At 42.8% G+C, this 16,795-nt stretch overlaps 1 protein-coding gene across 9 annotated transcripts in view; it reads left to right on the top strand.

Moving 5' to 3' along the window:
- BRSK2 (BR serine/threonine kinase 2) overlaps positions 1-11,945 on the top strand; it is a 301,974-nt gene extending 290,029 nt beyond the window's left edge. For 5 of the 9 annotated variants that reach the window (XM_005522356.3, XM_088057990.1, XM_088057994.1 and 2 more), the window contains 2 exons: positions 7-54; positions 11,040-11,923. In XM_005522356.3, the coding sequence (XP_005522413.1) occupies positions 7-54; positions 11,040-11,215 (224 nt within the window). In that variant the 3' untranslated portion in view covers positions 11,216-11,923. Of the gene's footprint in view, positions 1-6; positions 55-10,991 lie in introns of all 9 variants that reach the window. The other 4 variants (XM_005522357.3, XM_088057995.1, XM_088057991.1 and 1 more) reach the window with 3 other exon arrangements.
- The last annotated feature ends 4,850 nt before the right edge of the window (positions 11,946-16,795 follow it).

The following is a 16,795-nucleotide window of genomic DNA, read 5'->3' as shown; positions in this document are numbered from 1 at the left end:
ATCCAGACACCACTAACTGTATGGAGTTGATGACTGGCAGACTTTCCAAATGTGGTAAGAACTTCCTTCCCTTCTGCCTTTTCACCTTCCCCAGCCCCTGCTGAGCAACATAATAATGCGCAGTCCTGTCCTGTTGCACCTCCTGCCCTCCCCTATCCCTGCTCCCCCACGCTCTTTTCGAGACTCCCCACCCCGTAACAACCCACTATGTCTTTCACTCACCTGGAGGACACAAGCACATATCCCTTTTTCTGTTCCTCCCCATCCATGCACAGATGCACAGGCTCCACCACAGCTTTTCCCTTCATAGCACAAATGTTTGGTGTTGCACTTGAGACACCCTCTCTCACTGTAACCCAGGCCAGTGATTTTCGTTTTTGTTCCTGATTTTTTTCCTCTTTTCTTTACTTGCTGCTGTTGATTCATGATTCTGCAGTCCCTTTTCTGCAGTGAAGCTGAATGCTGCCCTGCTGGCTGCTGTCTCCCTTGGTTTCCTGCTATTTGTTGAGACAGGAATGAATGCAGTGTTATTTAACTCCATTTTGCATCCACCCCCTTCTTCCCCAGATATCCTTGGGGTATGACCCTTCTAAATTCTCCATAAGACACACTGCATATTATGGCAGACACTTGGCTAGAGTAAACTGTCATAGTTCTGCTCTCAACTTGGGAAAAGATATTGTGTCTCCAGTTGGAGGAGCAGTTAACCTCCTGAAGATTTGGAATTTTGCTAGGAATAAGAAAAAAATGTTTCCCGCAAAACATTCAGCTCAGCTTGCTTGGGCTTACATGAATTTTGGTTAACTTGTCCCTAGCCTTCCCTCCCCTCTCTGCACACATGGACTGTATTCGTTCTTTCATTACTTGTGCCTCTACTCACTGCTCCAAATACAGCAGTGGAAATACCTAAATACTAAGAGAGATGTTTATGTCTTTTTATGCGTGTCTTGTACAAAAATACTCTATATGAGAGAATTCTGGTCTCTTTAGATTTCTATTCTGGTATCTAGGTTGAGTTCAGATGTCTCTGTGAAAGGGAAGACAAGATGTTAGGGAAGTGTTCACTAAGCTGGTGCTGCCACACTATCTCTTTGTTAACTGAAAAAAGTTGTTCTGGAGTCTGTAACCATAAGGGGAAGTTGTCATGGTAGAGATAATACTAGGTTTATGCATGTATAACTGAGGCAGAATTTGGCCTGTTTCCTGTATTTCAGGTAATCTCTTTCCCCTAAATTGCAGCTCTGCTGGTGGGAGATTTTCCTTTGCTCTGAAAGTTCATTTGATTTCTTAGGTGATTTCTCTGATCTCATGAAGACTATTTCAGACCTTCAGCTTCTTGAAGGCACCAGACAGCAAATCCCTCTTCTTCCTCAAGTCTTTGTTTCTTGCCTGGGATTTGACATTCACATCATACAAAAATACTGAAATGCAGATTCTGCTGATTGCTTGCAAGTTAATTTCGCTATAGAGCTAACCACCCTGCGTTCTTTAGACAGAGCATCACTGCTCACTCACAGTTCATGCAGGCCCTCCAGCTGTCACCTTGTCAGCAGCAATCCAGCAAGGGACAAAGAGGACAAGGTGAAGGCCAGCAGGGAGGCTGTTTTGTGGCAGCTACAGCACAGACAGAAGAGAGAGAGAGAGAGAGAGAAGAGACAGGATGGCCTATAGCGGTTTAATGGAGCTGCTTCCTTTAAATCACTTTCCTGTTGGTGAACTCACAAACAGTGTAAGCAGCGGTGACTGCACCATGCTGAATTCCACCCTCATGTATGAGTGAAGAGTTGAACCTTCTGCTGGAGCTCACCCATGGTTTAGACAGGGAAGTGAAATGGAATGATGTGAGCATTTTGCCTATTTTTGGCAAACCATTCTCTGTGGTTCTGAAGATGAGAAACCCCTGTGACATTAACACAATGTTCATCTAGTAATAACAAATAGTGTATGAAAAACTGTATTCTCTGAGGGTTTTGACCTCATTGCTCCATTCTGACAGTGAGCGCAAGAGGTCATTCTTGCAAAAAGAGTTAACGTAGCAGGAAGTGCTAATCAGGTTCCTTAGGCCTTGCTCAGCCATGTGAAAGCTCTGATGGGAATGAGGAACATGTTTTCACCCACTCTAAACCACTGTCTGCTATAATTAACAGCAAGGCAAATTTGTTTAGTCCTTTAAATGTTATCTTATCTTCTGCTAGCAGTGGTCCTCAGTCTGAGAAACATTTTTGCATACAGCCACTGGCATTGAGAAACATCTTTATGTTGAACTGCAGAGGTTTGTCATAGGAGCTGCCAATGTCCAAATGACACAACTGCTGCTGTATCAACCCTACCTGTGCAAACTAGAAAACTGCTGCCAACTTGTAGTATTTCACAATAGAAGAAAAGAATTTGGCTCATAATAAATTGAAATGCATGCTGGGGTGAAATATTTTATTTTACATTTCCATCCATCTCAGCAGGGGAATGGGTATTGCTGTTGTCAGAAAGACTAAATTGGTTTCCATGAAGTCTGTTCATAAGATTAAATTTACCTTGTAAAAATTAAAATATTTACATATAAAATGCAGCTGTAACCTGAAAAAATCTACATGAGTGATACTTTAGCTGATCTATTCCTGTATGTATTCTCAGCCAAATCAGTTTAGTGACAAATAAGCTTTACCACTTTATGTGCTGTCGTTAAGCCTTATAAAAGCAGCACAGCTGTAAAAGGACAAGCTGGATTCTGTTTCTTTTGAAGCAGGATTGAGAGGAGTGTTTATTACCATCTAATCTGGTATTTATGTCTATCTCACTGAAGAATAGGTTGTATAATTAAGGTTCTAATAGGTTCTGCAAAGCCTTTACATTAAAAATAAAAACAAAGATAATACATAAACTGAAAAGCTCTCCAGCTTCAACCACAAAGCTGGGAATCAGAAAGCAGGTATCATTCATTGTGTTCTGAACACATTGGATCTGGAGCCATTGATACACATCACACAGAAGCCCATGGTGCCATTTCAATAGTCCTTGGTCAGGAAAGAGCCTCTCTTCACAAACTTTAGTGACTTCAAGTCTTTCATGTAGTGAGCTGAGAATTTCTATGGGTGATTGGTTTCATGGTAGGGCTGGTATACAGCCTTTATTAGCACCCTTCCCAGCCATTCCCAGTTTTTTGGAGTCCTTGGTAAGTATGTTTTGCCAAGGTGCTGGCTGCTGACAGGAAGCTCTGAAAAGCCTGCCTTATCCTCCACTTTACTTCTCAGAGTAACCCAGGAGGACTGTAAACTTCCCAGTCTTCACACTGCCACTGAGAATTAATTTTACTTCTAAGTAAGGCAATCTTTGCTTGTTATTCTCCCTCTCTGACGATTCTGAAGGAAGTCTTTGGTTACATCAGTGGCACTTCCATGGAAAGGGTGATGATAAGAGAAAGAGCAGGTTAGAATGAATAGCTAGTGCAACTCCAGTCCGATCATGCTGTCACATTAGGCACTGCACAACCATATACTCCTGCAAATTCTTGGACCATAACCCTGTGCAGGCTGGAAAGAAGGCCTTGTGATTGCTTTTAAACATTTATCTTGTATTGCTGCTTACAGCTGTAAACCTGGATTCCTGGCACCAGAGTTAAACAAAACGTTTTTTGGTTCCTTGTGGGTACCAGTGTCTATCACCAAAATGATCTGATCAAATCAGAAGCATAGCAAATCCACTTGCCTTTCATATCTCACCAATGTTTGTTTCTCAGATTTTTTGGTCCCAGTGTTTAGGACTTGACATTTTTCCTATTCAGAGCTGTCTGATCTTGCTGGCCATGGCCAGTCATCCTCTGCACACAGAGAACCATGCTGCAGTAAAGGCTTCTCTCTGTAGCTCCCAGCAATCACAGTTTGATTCATACAGACACAAGCCCATGCCAGTAGCATTCCAATCTACTTGAGAAGTTAGGAAACCTTTTGTAGTTTCAAACTGATTACATCACATTTGGGTTGCACTTGTAACCTGCAGCTTTGTGAGTGCTCATTTAGAGTCTGTTTAGTAACAGCAGCAAATACCTGGACTTGGTGTTCTTGGAAGTGATCCTGACCCATATTGGCATTAATTAGAGTAATCCACTTCTGAAAGTAGCTATTTGATGGCAGAGGAGGTTGGTGATTTGCAGCCAAAAGGTTGCAACTGTTGGCAGAAATATTGGTGTCAAAACCTGCAGGAAAAAAACACAGGCTGCCCTCCCAGCTGAAAGGCTCTTGTCAGCACTAGAACAATGGGGTTTTATCAATATTCCTGAAAAATGTGCTGCCTCCTAGTTTTTCTGAGCATGGCTGACTTTTCAGTTCAAGTTGTGACCCAGCTGAGAGACAAAAGGAAGAAGACCCACCTGAGAGATCACATATTCATTCAAAATGGGTGGATCACAACAAGTAAGATGAGTCAGTGGTTCTAAGAGTTCCAGCCAGGTTTACCAGTTATCCCTGCCCATTCTCTCAGTATCCTTTGCTGTCCAAAGGAATGACTGAATCCCTACATACTGTAGTTGTATGTCTTCAGTCTAGTGTTGTGTTGGGGAGACATTTTTTTCCAATTCATGCCTCATGTTTTTGCACTGTGGAAGAAGGTAGCCACAAAAAAGGCAACTTGGCACTAAAAGTTAATCCAGATGTAATGAACTATTTGATTAATGTCAGATCCTATTTTTGGCAGCTATGTTTAGATTTTTACTATGCAGTACAAGATCTTTTTCTCTGTAATAATATCTAATACAGAAAACACAGTATCTCACTCTTAATTAAGACGATAGTGCTTTATTTATGATAGCCAGTGTTCCAGGAAGCTATATGGAAATGCTTGCTTGCTGTACTAAGCTAACTTTAAGATGGCCTTCCCAGAAGATTAAATCATATTTTGAAGTGATTTATTCAGTGGAAATGAGGAAGCAGCGTTTCACCAGCATGCACAGGTCATCTGTCTCCTTAGGAAAAGGTTGAAGAATTTGAAACCTGCCTATCATAACATGTGAACATCCATCTGTCAGGAAAGATCAAAGTTGTATTACTAAGTGCCAATACATTTCTGACATTTTTATAGGCAAAAAAGATAGGAATAAAGCTGCAGAAATCTCTAAGAGAATGGGTAGCAACAATACTGTCACGTTTGCTGTGGCTTTATAGGTGTGGGTTCATCAGTTTCCCCTCTCACCACACACTTGTGCAGGCAGATCTGTGTAAAAGGACAGGCAGATACAAAAAATTCATGGGCTTAGACATTTACCACCCAATTTGCCAGAAGAGCATGACTCCACAACAGAATCTGGCATCTCTTCATCCCACTATCCTTGCCTGCTCTTTCAGTGCCACCAGCTGTCCAAATGAATGTATGATTCCCTCCTCTCCATCATCATGTCTCCTTTTTTCAATGTTATGTGGTGGTGCTGGATTTGCCATCAGTAACAGACACATTTAGTTTCTGATTCCTCACTCATACCTTAGCTCTGCAGGAGGCAGCAGCAAGGAAATGGCCTCATCCCTTGTGGGCTTTGCTGCCATAACTCATTATTCCAGAGCTACCTATCTCAGTAATACTGTGAGGAGCAGCTGAACTATATCTCAGCTTCTCTGTGTGTTATGAGAGTGGGAGAAAAAATGTGCAAGATAGAGAATGGCCATCTGCATGCTAGACACAAATACTGGGCCACCCTCCTGCAGAGGAGATGGGATGTTTTAGGAGACTAAGAACAAGGATGGGCAATAGAGCATTTAAATGTCAAGTTGGTTGTTCTGGTCTGCTCAGGTGAGCAGCAACTGGAAGTTCCCCCCTGCTGGCATGGAAAGTCACCTTTCCCAGCTGCAGTTCAGGTTTCCTGCCAAGAAACTGGAGTTGTTCCCTGGACTTTCTGTCAGTAGTTAGTGAGCTGGGTGAGGCATCTGTCTGACTGGGATTTGTACAGTGCCCAGGCTGGGGCCCCTTCAGTCTGGAGGGAGACTCCTACATGGTACTGCAACTAAACGAAGAGAGATGGGCCACTTTATCTTTCTGTCATCCCTTTCACTCCACATACTCAATATGACTGAGCTCTATAGTTTAAGTCATTTGTTTCTGAAGGCAGAAGGGACTCTGCCAACAGAAACCAAGCAAACAGACAAAAAAAAATGCCTTGTCTTAACAAAGAGGGATAGGAGGACTCTATAACAGCAAAATGGATTTGAAAGGAAATGGATTATCACCCATTGAGGAGTGTTTTAATGCTTTACTTAAAAGAAGTTGGATTTTTGTTACCTGGTTCACTGAAACCACAGCTGCTATCAAAAGAGTAACCTAGGGATGAAAAAGATGAGGGCTAAAGAGTGAGTATAGGAGGAAAAACCTGAGTAGCACTAGAGGCAAGCAAAAGATGATCAGGAAGGATGTGAAAGCAACAGGAGAAGAAGTAAGTCAGTTTGAGAAAAGGTGTCTCTCCCCACTGGGGACACATATTTTCCAATTCACTTTCTCCCAAAGCGCAAGATATATATGCAGAAACACCAAAATACCTCATGCTATACAGAAAAAAAGGTAGAGGATAATCCCACAGATGGCATTGTTTTGTGCGACTTTTGTGTTCAGCGCCACAAGGATTTGTGCTTTAACAGTACATAGACTTGAGAGAGATGGTTTCACAGGAGAAGGAAGTGCCTCAGGGTTTGCTTCTGCAAAGTCAATGAGAATGTTGCTATTTGCTTCAAAGAAAAGAGGCCCAAGTCCTTATCTGACTGTCTTAAAAATGTTACAAAACAGCAGACTTTAATCAGTAACTGAAGCCTCCAGGCTTGTCCTGAAGCTGCTTGTTCACCACCTCCTGTTACATGTTCTGTGGAGGGCTGTGAGGGTCTTTACAAGGTCAGAGCAGCATCTTTGCAAGGTGCGTCCTTTTCTGGTGTCACTTGTGGTGCCTGGAGTGATTCCCCTTATTTTCTCCTTCCTCTCTTACCTGGCTGCTCCACTTTCACTTGGCTTCTCAAAGTGGTGACACCACTGGGGCTAGGTCAGTGTCAGACAGGCTCCCTAAGAACAGCAGATGAAATACTGAGGACTGTGAGTGTTGATACAAACTGCCTGCCCAGCTTCCTTCTATGTTTTTGTGTCTATCTCTAGCCCTGTTTCTTCCTTTTAGCGCTTGCTGTATTCAAATCCATTCACAGTTTTGACTTCTTTCAGGATATTTGGCTGTGACAGTGCTGCACACAGGTGCCCCAAGCCAGTTCCTTCTCCATAAATATATTTCTCTCAGCACCCCTTCAATACATGACCCTTTCATAAGCTTCAGTGCTTGTTTTCAGACCCATTCCCTTTCCCAGTCTTGCAGCAAACAACTCCTTGGTCTAACTCAAAACTGCACATATCCATCTCCTCCTAACAGACATAAACCTAATGCTCTGAGCCTCCCCTCCTGCCTCTGATCCTTCTCTCGGTTTCTCACCCTTTCTACCCTTTACACTTTCTTTGCTGTGTGCTGATGAACATTTGCTCTCAAGGGGAAAGAAGACCTTAGTCTGTGCATGAAACACCAGGGATGTTCTGAAGAATCACTGAGCCAAACCTTCATCCCTGTCCAGAGGAAATGGGATGTCATCTCACTTTCTGAAATAAGAAAGGCAGCCTTTTTGAGGCCCCCTGATGGACTTACAGGTGTAAGAGCCTATGACACATCTTGCACTGAATGCTAGGCATGGAAGATTGCTGCAAAACCTATTCTAATCCATCATCGCCTGCGTTTTTGACTCTTGTTTTACTGGATTTATACCTCAAAGGGAACTGAGAACTAACAGGAGCAACACCCTGCACCATTTTCATGCTTCCAGGATAGCTGACCTATTCTTGTGTATCTCCAGAGTAAAAGTGTGAGGACTCCTTGTCTATCCAAAGAGCAATGTGAACACCAGCCCAGCATCATTTTTTCCTTGACTACCAGGACAGGAGGGCATTATTACCTACTATTTAATTACAAGTACAAAAGGCAAAGGAAGGAAAGGGTTAGTGAAATGGCCTATTTCCGTTTTCAGTAGCTCTCTAAACATCCCTAAGGATTTTCTTACCTCCCATTAAAATTTTAACTGAAAATGCTGATTGTAAGGAATCCAGTAGTGATACAGGCAAAGAAAAGTAGACTGTTAAATACTTTTGCTGCAATAAATCTCCAGGCACTTGAAAGCCAGTAGGGCATGGGGAGGAGAAAGGGTGGATGAAACATGGGCTGCATATTTTAGTAGGATGACTAAAAATCCTGTATCAGGACGCAGCAAACACAAGATGTATAATTTCTAAAGTGTTTTATTGCTCCATTCTTGTTAGTTGTACTTTTGTCACTATTCCTGTCTATATGAAAACAAAAAACTTTACCAATTGCTGCAGAGCCCTGCTTACTCTGCCCTCATCTTTCCCCCTAAGCTTGTTGAATAAGCTGCTCAGCTGAATAACTAGAGATATTCCTCTACTCTTTTCTCCCAACCCAGCAGTCTTTTCCTCTCCAGCATTTTTTTCAGTGCTCTTTTTCATTCTCTCTGCTGAATCCATTTGCTTATGAAGATGAGGGGTCCAAAGCCACCCGAGAGCCAGATCTGCCCACATTCCTGCATTCAAGGCTGAGTGTTTGCTTTCTTTTTTCTCTTTTCATTGAAAAATGGTATTCACCTAAAAGAAGTATAAATGAGTCTGAGTAGATAAAAATGAGTCTGCACAAATCATGTACCCACAGACCTAAAACAGTTTTAGGGGGGCTTAGTGAAATCTCTGATGTAGAAGTCATAGATGTGGAACAGATATCCCTTTTCCCAGGCATTTGCATGCATGTGGAAGGGAGCAGGTAGAGCTCAGGGAGGCCGTAGCCCAAAGTGATTGAGTTTAGTGAAAGCCTTTCTCTTCTTAGTCAGAAATTGAGGTATGTGCTTTGCCTGGTTGGTCGTTTGTGCCCATCACTAAGGCTTCAGTCAGTTGAGTGAATGATGCCCTTCCAGAAACTCACATGGCCTACTGCTTTTAGCCCTGGACAGAACCAGGGCAAGCAGAACATTAACCACAAAGCAGCAGGCACAGGAAGTCAAGGAATGAATGAGATTAATAAGATTCTTCACTGTATTTGCCAGCCATTTGGCTTTTCTTAATGCCTGTTAACAAGCAGGGGAAAGGAGCTACTACCTGGTTAGCATAGGGCAGGAAAAAAAGAGTAACATACTCAGTTTTGCAGAGCACAAATACTATGTATTTCCTCTTTCTCTGGGTAAGACAATGATGTCTGTCTAGCATTTTCCATTAGAGAATAAGAAAGTACTCAACAAGCTCTTCAGTTGAATTGCTGTGTGCAGAAAGTACTTGCCTGCTGTAGTTACTGGGTTGCTTATCTTTGGAAATAAAGTGAAGGGAAATACATCATGACCAAGCCACTGGTCATAATGTATTTCCCTTCACTTTAATTCACTTTAATTAGACACTGGTGGAAGTGTCCACCAGTCTCTGCTATGAGGAAGCCCTTTGCTCCTGACAGAATATCCATCCCCATTTTGGAGATGAAAGGTTCCCCTGTTGACAGCATTGTACCACAATGGAAGGCAGATACAAGGGGTCTGTTTCCTTTGAGGAGCTGGAGATAGAAATTATTTGAATTTGATAGAACGGTAGAGCAAACAGTCCCAATATTGAGAAAACCATCATGGGGTTTTAATGTTCATGACCAGGCATCTCCTCCATGGTGTACGTCAGATAAAAAACAACTTCAATATCCATGTTCAAAGTGTTTATTGTGACCCCTTCTATGTTTGATAAAGATAAATCCCCCAATCCAAGAAAATTATAGGGGACTAGAAATTCCCAGAAGAAGGCTACCTCTCCAGAAGTAGCTGGTCCCTTTCCCTCAGTAGCACCCCAGAACCTTTCCTCGGGTATGACCTTCCACACCCTCTAACACAGAAGTAGATTAAGAGCACATGACCATGCTGCCTGGAGGCCCACATGGCACGAAAGGCTGTATTCTGTATTCATGTGCCCAGTCCTTGTTAGCACTGCAGCCTGATCTAGGGGCTGGCTTAAGGAGATGTCTGTTCCAGCAACACACTGCTTTACCTTCCTCTCTGGCTCCTAACTGCACTGGAATGCATGTCAGTGCCATGGAGGCTGGCATGTGGAGAGAGCATAAATTCAGGACAGTGAGGTGGTAGGTCTTGACCCTGGCAGGTCCCAGAAACAGGCAGATGTATAACAGCCTGCTTCCACATTCAGCATCATCTTCATTTCCAGGTACTTGTTTAGGGAGGATCTGAAGGTACTTAGAAACCTGCAAATGCAAACCACAGACCACACATGCAGATGGCAACACTCATCTCAGCCACAGCTCACTCTCCAAATGATGCTTCCCTGGGACCACTCAGGTGCTTCAGGCTTAGTCATGACAGAGTGGCAAGGAGAAACTCAGAATGAAATAAAATATGAGCAAGGAAAGTCTAATGCCTGGTGTAGACAGAGAGTTTAGCAAGGCTGCAAAGTAAAGCATCAATGGGCAGCCACATGGAAATATTCCGTGTTTGTAACAGCAGGAGTAGGATGGGGTTTGCCTGTGTCCAGCATTACAGTTACTGACGTTTCCATGTTGAGTGGCCAAGTGAATCCTAGTAATGGACTGACCTGTTTCAGTCACATGGTACTGTGTGTCCCTGCCGGGTGAGACAGCGATGCTTCCCCAGTCGGGAAAAAACTAGGACCTTCCCCCCAGATGCTTTATGGTCCCAGGTTCTTTATTTCTGTAGGTGTCCCATCCTAAACACTCTTCCTCTTCCTGCTCATTGTCTTCATCCCCCACACACCCCCACGCACATGGCTCTGGATCTCCTCATCATGTTCTTCTCGTTAAAAACCCCATTGTTCATTTGTTTGTTTGTTCTCTCTCTTTCTCTCCTCTTTTTCTCTCTCTTTCCCTCTTGTTTTTTTTTTTTTTTCCTTCTTTCTTTCTTTCTTTTTTTGTCTCCTCTGTTTTGTGTACCCAGGCAGCCCATTGAGTAACTTCTTTGACGTAATTAAACAACTTTTTTCAGACGAGAAGAACGGGCAGGTGAGCCATCCCCCCGGCACGCCAACCAAGCATAGCGCAAACAGCAAGCGGAGCGATTCCGGTTCTAATGACTATGGGTCTAGAGGAGACAATAAGTACCCTGCTGGCAAAGACAAGGCAAAGATGGTCTCATCAGTCGGCCTACAAGACCAACCTTAAATAAACACATAAAAAATTAAATAACTTAGAGAAAAAAAACACAAACAAAAAAAAACAAAAAACAAAACAAAACAAAAAGAAAAAAGCAAGAAAGAATGAAAGAATATTCCTTAGCAAGCTAGCCTCTAAACTAGAAGGATGTATATACCTTGCCACAACAGTACAAAACTGTCTATAGACAAATTTTGTATGAAGGAATGACTGTATATATATACATATATATATTTATATATGATATATAATATATATCTCAGAAACAAACACAAAAACAAACGAATGAAAGAATGAAAAGAAAAGAAAGAAAAGAAAAGAAAAGGTAGCACAGATGACAAACCCAGTTCACCAGATCTTGGGTTGTGGTTTTTTTCAATTGGTTTTTTTTCCTCCCTTTTTTTGAATGTTTCGCTTTTTTTCTCCTTCCTGATTTTTTGGTTTTTTGGGTTTTTTTTTTGTTTTTTGGTTTTTTGGTTTTGTTTTGTTTTTTTTTTTGTTTTCTTTTGTTTTGTTTCTTGTTCTGTTCATGCTCTCTCTGTGTTTCTGACGACACCACTTGTTTCCGCTCTGCTACCAGGAATTATCCCGAAAAGTTAACATGTCAGCCACGGCTTCACCTTCTGTGCTCTGCGGACACTTGTTGACGGAAGGCAACCGATGTAGACTGTCCAAGGACCAGTCCTGTTTGAGGTTCCCAGCCTCCCCTCTCCCTTCAGGAAGTGGGCCTCTCCCCCACTTCTCCCCAAACACCTCCCCAATGCACGCCTGGTTTTTTTTCTCCCCTCTCTTTTTCTTTTTTGGCGCTCCATAAAAGAGATCTGCTCAGTTATGGGATTGCAGAGTCTGGGCTCAAAGGAGGTTGCAAATTGTTGGAGTGAATTATTTACCCTTGGCAACTTCTGTCCGCGCAGGTGAACGCAGCCCGGAGAGGGAGGGTGTGGGGAAGGAGACGGGTGTAGCGGGAGCGCAGTGTTCCATGAATCCAGAGCGCGTTCTCATCAGAAACCAGCCAGGAGCAACTCAAAACTAAGCGTTGAACCAAGACAATATTGGGGAGCTTCATCACGGGATTTTCTTATCTTTTTTTTTTTTTTTCTCCCCACAACCTTTTCCTTTTCTTTTGCCCCCTTTTTTTATATATACATGTATGTATGTGTGTATATTTATGTATAAATATACATACATACATATATATATATATATATATATACACACACAAACTAATTGGTTTTTTTTATACTGTATCATTTTGCTTTTTAACCTGCTGGAAGGGGAAAGGAGTAAACATAGGAGGGAGAGGGGGTTCAATGAATAAACACATACAAACAAAACATTAAAACTTAGGGAAAAGGCAACTTCTGGTAGCAAAGAAGAGGGACAAGACTCTGCCAAGGACTGTCTCTCCCATCACCAGGCACAGTTGCCACTGCTGCTACTGCTGCTCCTCCTTCGACACCTTCCTCCCCACCTGTCAACTCCCTGCCACTGTGCCACCGTGCTGGGACCTTCTTCAACCAGCTGGATCCTCCACCACACCCTGCATTTAGAGGCAATTGTTGTGTTGCTAGTGCTGCATTGATATCAGTATTATTATTTCTTTAAGTTACCAGTTTCATTTGTTGGCTTGGGTGATTTTTTTCTTAAAAAAAAAGGAAAAAAGAACAAAAAAAAAAGAAAAAAAAAAAAAAGAAGATGAAGAGGAGGAAGAAAAGAGACTTATACTGGGTTTTATTTCCTCTGTGTGTATGTGTGTGTGTGTGCAAAATCACTGGCACTTAGTTCATCAGAGCAAGACAAGGTGGAGTCAGGGCAATGGGAGACTTAATCACGAAGCTACTGTAAACTTTAAAATTTACTGCAAGATATTTTTATAAAGTTTTAGTTTTGGTTTTGGTTGTTTATTTTTTTTTTCTGAAGGGGAGGAGGGTGGGATTGGGTGGATGGGGACCTTTTTTTGTGTTTCAGTTCTTAGGTCTTGGTTATTTATATATACATATATATATATTTAAAAAAATAAGCTGTTAGATATATCTTCTGTTTAATAACTGTGTAGAGGCAACATTGATTCTTATTTATTTTGCAGAGGAGGGGGAAAAAAGACACAGAAACCTTTTAAGTGTTCATTTTGTGACTTTGAGAAAGAAGAATTGCTGCCTTTTTTCCTCCTCCTCAAGAGTTATGTGACCAAGTGTAACTTATTCTGGCCCAAGCTCAAAGGTTAAACACAAAAAAACGTGGTTTTACGCGTGGAAGACAAAACACAGTGAGAAGTATTTCTTGACTGAGATTTTAAGAATGTAGGCTTAGCATTAGTGTTCAGCTCTTTTATGACCTTCGATTGCTGCTCGTTGGGTTCCTATGGGTGTATGTTGTATCGCAAGATTATTTTTTTTCAATGATAATGTTGGATGAGTTCTTTTTTGTTGTTGTTGTCGTTGTTGGTTTTTTTAATCATTTTTTCCCCCTTCTTGGACCAGTTTTACTTGTACATAGGTTTGAAGATTAAAAAGAATTTTTAAAGACACAACTGGGGCAAAGACCTTTGACTTCTGCCCTGTTTCCCCATTCCCCCAAATGGGAGGGATTTATTTTAATTTTTTTTTTCTTTATTTATTTATTTATTTATTTTCCCTATTCTTAAACTTTTCTCTCTCGTATTGCTGTGTGCATGTCAGACACCAGGGGGTGATGGCTGGGGAGGGGGGGAGGCAAGGGTGCAGGAGAGGGGGGCAGTTTTAATTGCATGACATTGCTGTAAATTAGTCTCTTTTGCTTTCGTTGTCTTTCCTGCCTCTGCCCTCTCTCTACTTCTCCTCCGAGCTCCCCTCCCATCACCCCCGTCCTTCTTTTCCCTCTTTTCTCTTCCCTTGTGTATAGATTTTGATGCTTCTGTTACATTGTACCTCTACAAAAGGCTGGGATTTCAATACAAGATAATAATAATAATTTAAAAATACCTATATCAGCAAAACCCATGTGGTACAAGCAGGAAGGGGATTACCTACACAAGATATAAGAATAAATGAAAGCAATACCTCTTGTTATCCTTCCTATTTTGTACTTTGAAGACACACACACGCGCACACACACATATACAGACACAAACTGACATTATTTAATGGTTTGAAATGGACAAAAAAATCTGATGTATCCCTTGTTAAATAACTGTGAGCAACTTTAGTTCAAAAACCAATAAATTCATTCAGTAAAGATACCAGCTGTTGAGTGTCCTGTTTATGTCCATGAAAACAAACTTCTGGCCAGTGCCAGAGCTGGTAAGTACCGTGGCATGGCCTCCTGCACCAGAGGAGCTGAAGATGGCAGCTGAAGGAAAGCAATGCCCTCCTGGCCATGGAACTAACACCAGCGTCCAAGGAGCAAGGACAGCTCAATCCTGTAGGCCTGGCTTTCCACAGTAACATGTTCCAAAAGCTTAATCCACATTTCAGAGCAATCGCAGGCCCCGAGGTCTGGTCTGGAATGGAAACCACTGTACCAAAAAGTGTGACTGCTTGTGATTGTTCTCCTCTCTAACCTGAGCTTCTCGCGTTGCTTCCAGATTTAGCTATAGGAAGGATTTCTGCACAATCCCTGCCTGAAACACTCAGTCACATACATTTGAAAAAGCTGCTCAGGTATGTCCCTGGCACGTGTGGGTCTGGGGTTTGTTGCTGGTTGTTTGGACAGTCCATGTGGCTGCTGGCTTGTCACACCTCACTTTCTGTTTCTTCCCTCTGGGCTTGTCACTGCAGCCAGCAGTTTCCCTCCTGGGCTCTGAGCTGGCTGGCACATTCCCAGGAAAAGCGGGTGCTTCCCACATGGCCGGGGAGAGTGTGGCAGGCCCGGGCTCACAGCAGGGCTGCAGCGCTGGGCCTGAGCATGCCCCGGCCTGGCGCTCACCATGGCCCCGCCACTCCAGACGTGTCCCCCTCATGTACTTCCTCGGGTGCCCCCTCTGGAGCTGCCCCCTGCCAGGCAGGGTTTCCCACCAAGGGAGGTCGTGAGGGGCGGGAAGGCAGGAGGAGATGTTTTGGAAGGTTCTGTGGTGCCGCCTCAGCCTCAGGGATGCTCTGGTGAGGTGAGGGTGGCTAGGGAGCCTCCAGGCAGCAGCCATACAAAACACACTCTTATCTAGGAAAAAATAGAGCGTTTATAGGGTCTTGGGGAATTCAACCGTCTGCTAAAACCAGAGGGGAGTGGAGGAACTGACAAAGATGAAAAGATGAGGAGAATCACAAGTGCTGCAGGATCTGGTCTCTGTAACGCTGGAAACCCAGAACTGAGAAGTAGCTGTATATAATTTGCATCTCTGTAAGTGAAAGGATGTGCTGGGCTGCAGTTTAAGGGGAAATGGGATTTAAGGGCACTGTGGCAGGTGTATGCTGCCTCTTTTTCTTTTCACTCTCTCTGTACTCTCTTCAGCAGTGTTCTATGAACTGTTCATGTCTCCAGTACTATGCACAGTTAGCATCCCCAGTACTGCTAATTATGGTCTTCAAAAGCTATAAGAAGAAAATGATTTTGCCAAGTGGAGGACCTCATGCTTAGGGCCTGCCCACATTTATTTTGTCTTTTTTTTGGCCGTTTTATAACACAGTCCCTTGCCGCATGGTGTCATATTACCATCTGTAGTGCATAGAAGCACATGGCTGTGCTTCTGACCAAACTGAGTTTATATTTAAACTGTTGTCCACAAAACAACCTTCTTATTTTATAGCTTAAATCTGAGAGCAAATAGTAAATGTAGCTGGGGATTTTGGTCTGCCTCTGTGACTGAGGTAGTTGGATTGTGTCTGCTGCCAGGTGGTGCTACTGTCCTCGTCCAAACCCAGGTGATGGCTGGTGAGATGCTGTGAGCTGTGCCACGTGCACTTCATTAGCTGGGGTTCTGAGCTCTGTAGCTCTTTGGTTCTCTTGGAGAGCTCAGCTCTTTGGACTCAGTAGCTGTGAGAAATGATGCTCACTTTCAAAATCATAAAGGTTTATTAAACCTTAAATACAACAAAAGACTGAATAAGTACCAGGAGCATGGAATTAAATCACCATGTGTTCATTTACACAATGGCTGCTCTGCTTTTTATACCCTTGGCCTCTCCCAAAGTCTTGTCAGTCACCTCCTCTGCTGTCCATTGGTAGGGATCACTTTCTTACCACTTGGTGGAAGGCCAGGTGTTGCCATGCCCGCGCCTCCTGGTAACCAGCCTGTCCTCCCCAAATGCGCAACAGTGACAGCAATATAAGGGGAAGGGAAAAAGACTCCAGGGAGAACATACCAAAATAATATAACTATAAATCTATAGAAGAACTCTTAACATACACATAATATTCATCCCTTAATTGTGAGGGCAAACCATCACATTACACATCCATAACAGTAACTAAAAAAATTTAAAGTTCATCTCATTTCCTCTGGGTGAAGCAAAGCAGCGTAGGACCTTCCAGGAGTAAATTGAAGACAAGGAAAGTGTGTAATACTCCAGATGGCATTTTCTGTTTGTCTGTTTTGCAAGTGGATGTTAGTTTAGATATGCATGAAAAATGTGTTTGTGCTTAAGGTGAACAGTTGTAATTGAGCCAGTACCTGAC

Source organism: Pseudopodoces humilis, chromosome 7 (genome assembly GCF_049639895.1).
Source record: "Pseudopodoces humilis isolate 2021_Gansu_Grassland_sample_001 chromosome 7, ASM4963989v1, whole genome shotgun sequence".
NCBI classification, from domain to species: domain Eukaryota; kingdom Metazoa; phylum Chordata; class Aves; order Passeriformes; family Paridae; genus Pseudopodoces; species Pseudopodoces humilis.
This window is presented reverse-complemented; position numbering and strand designations above follow the sequence as displayed.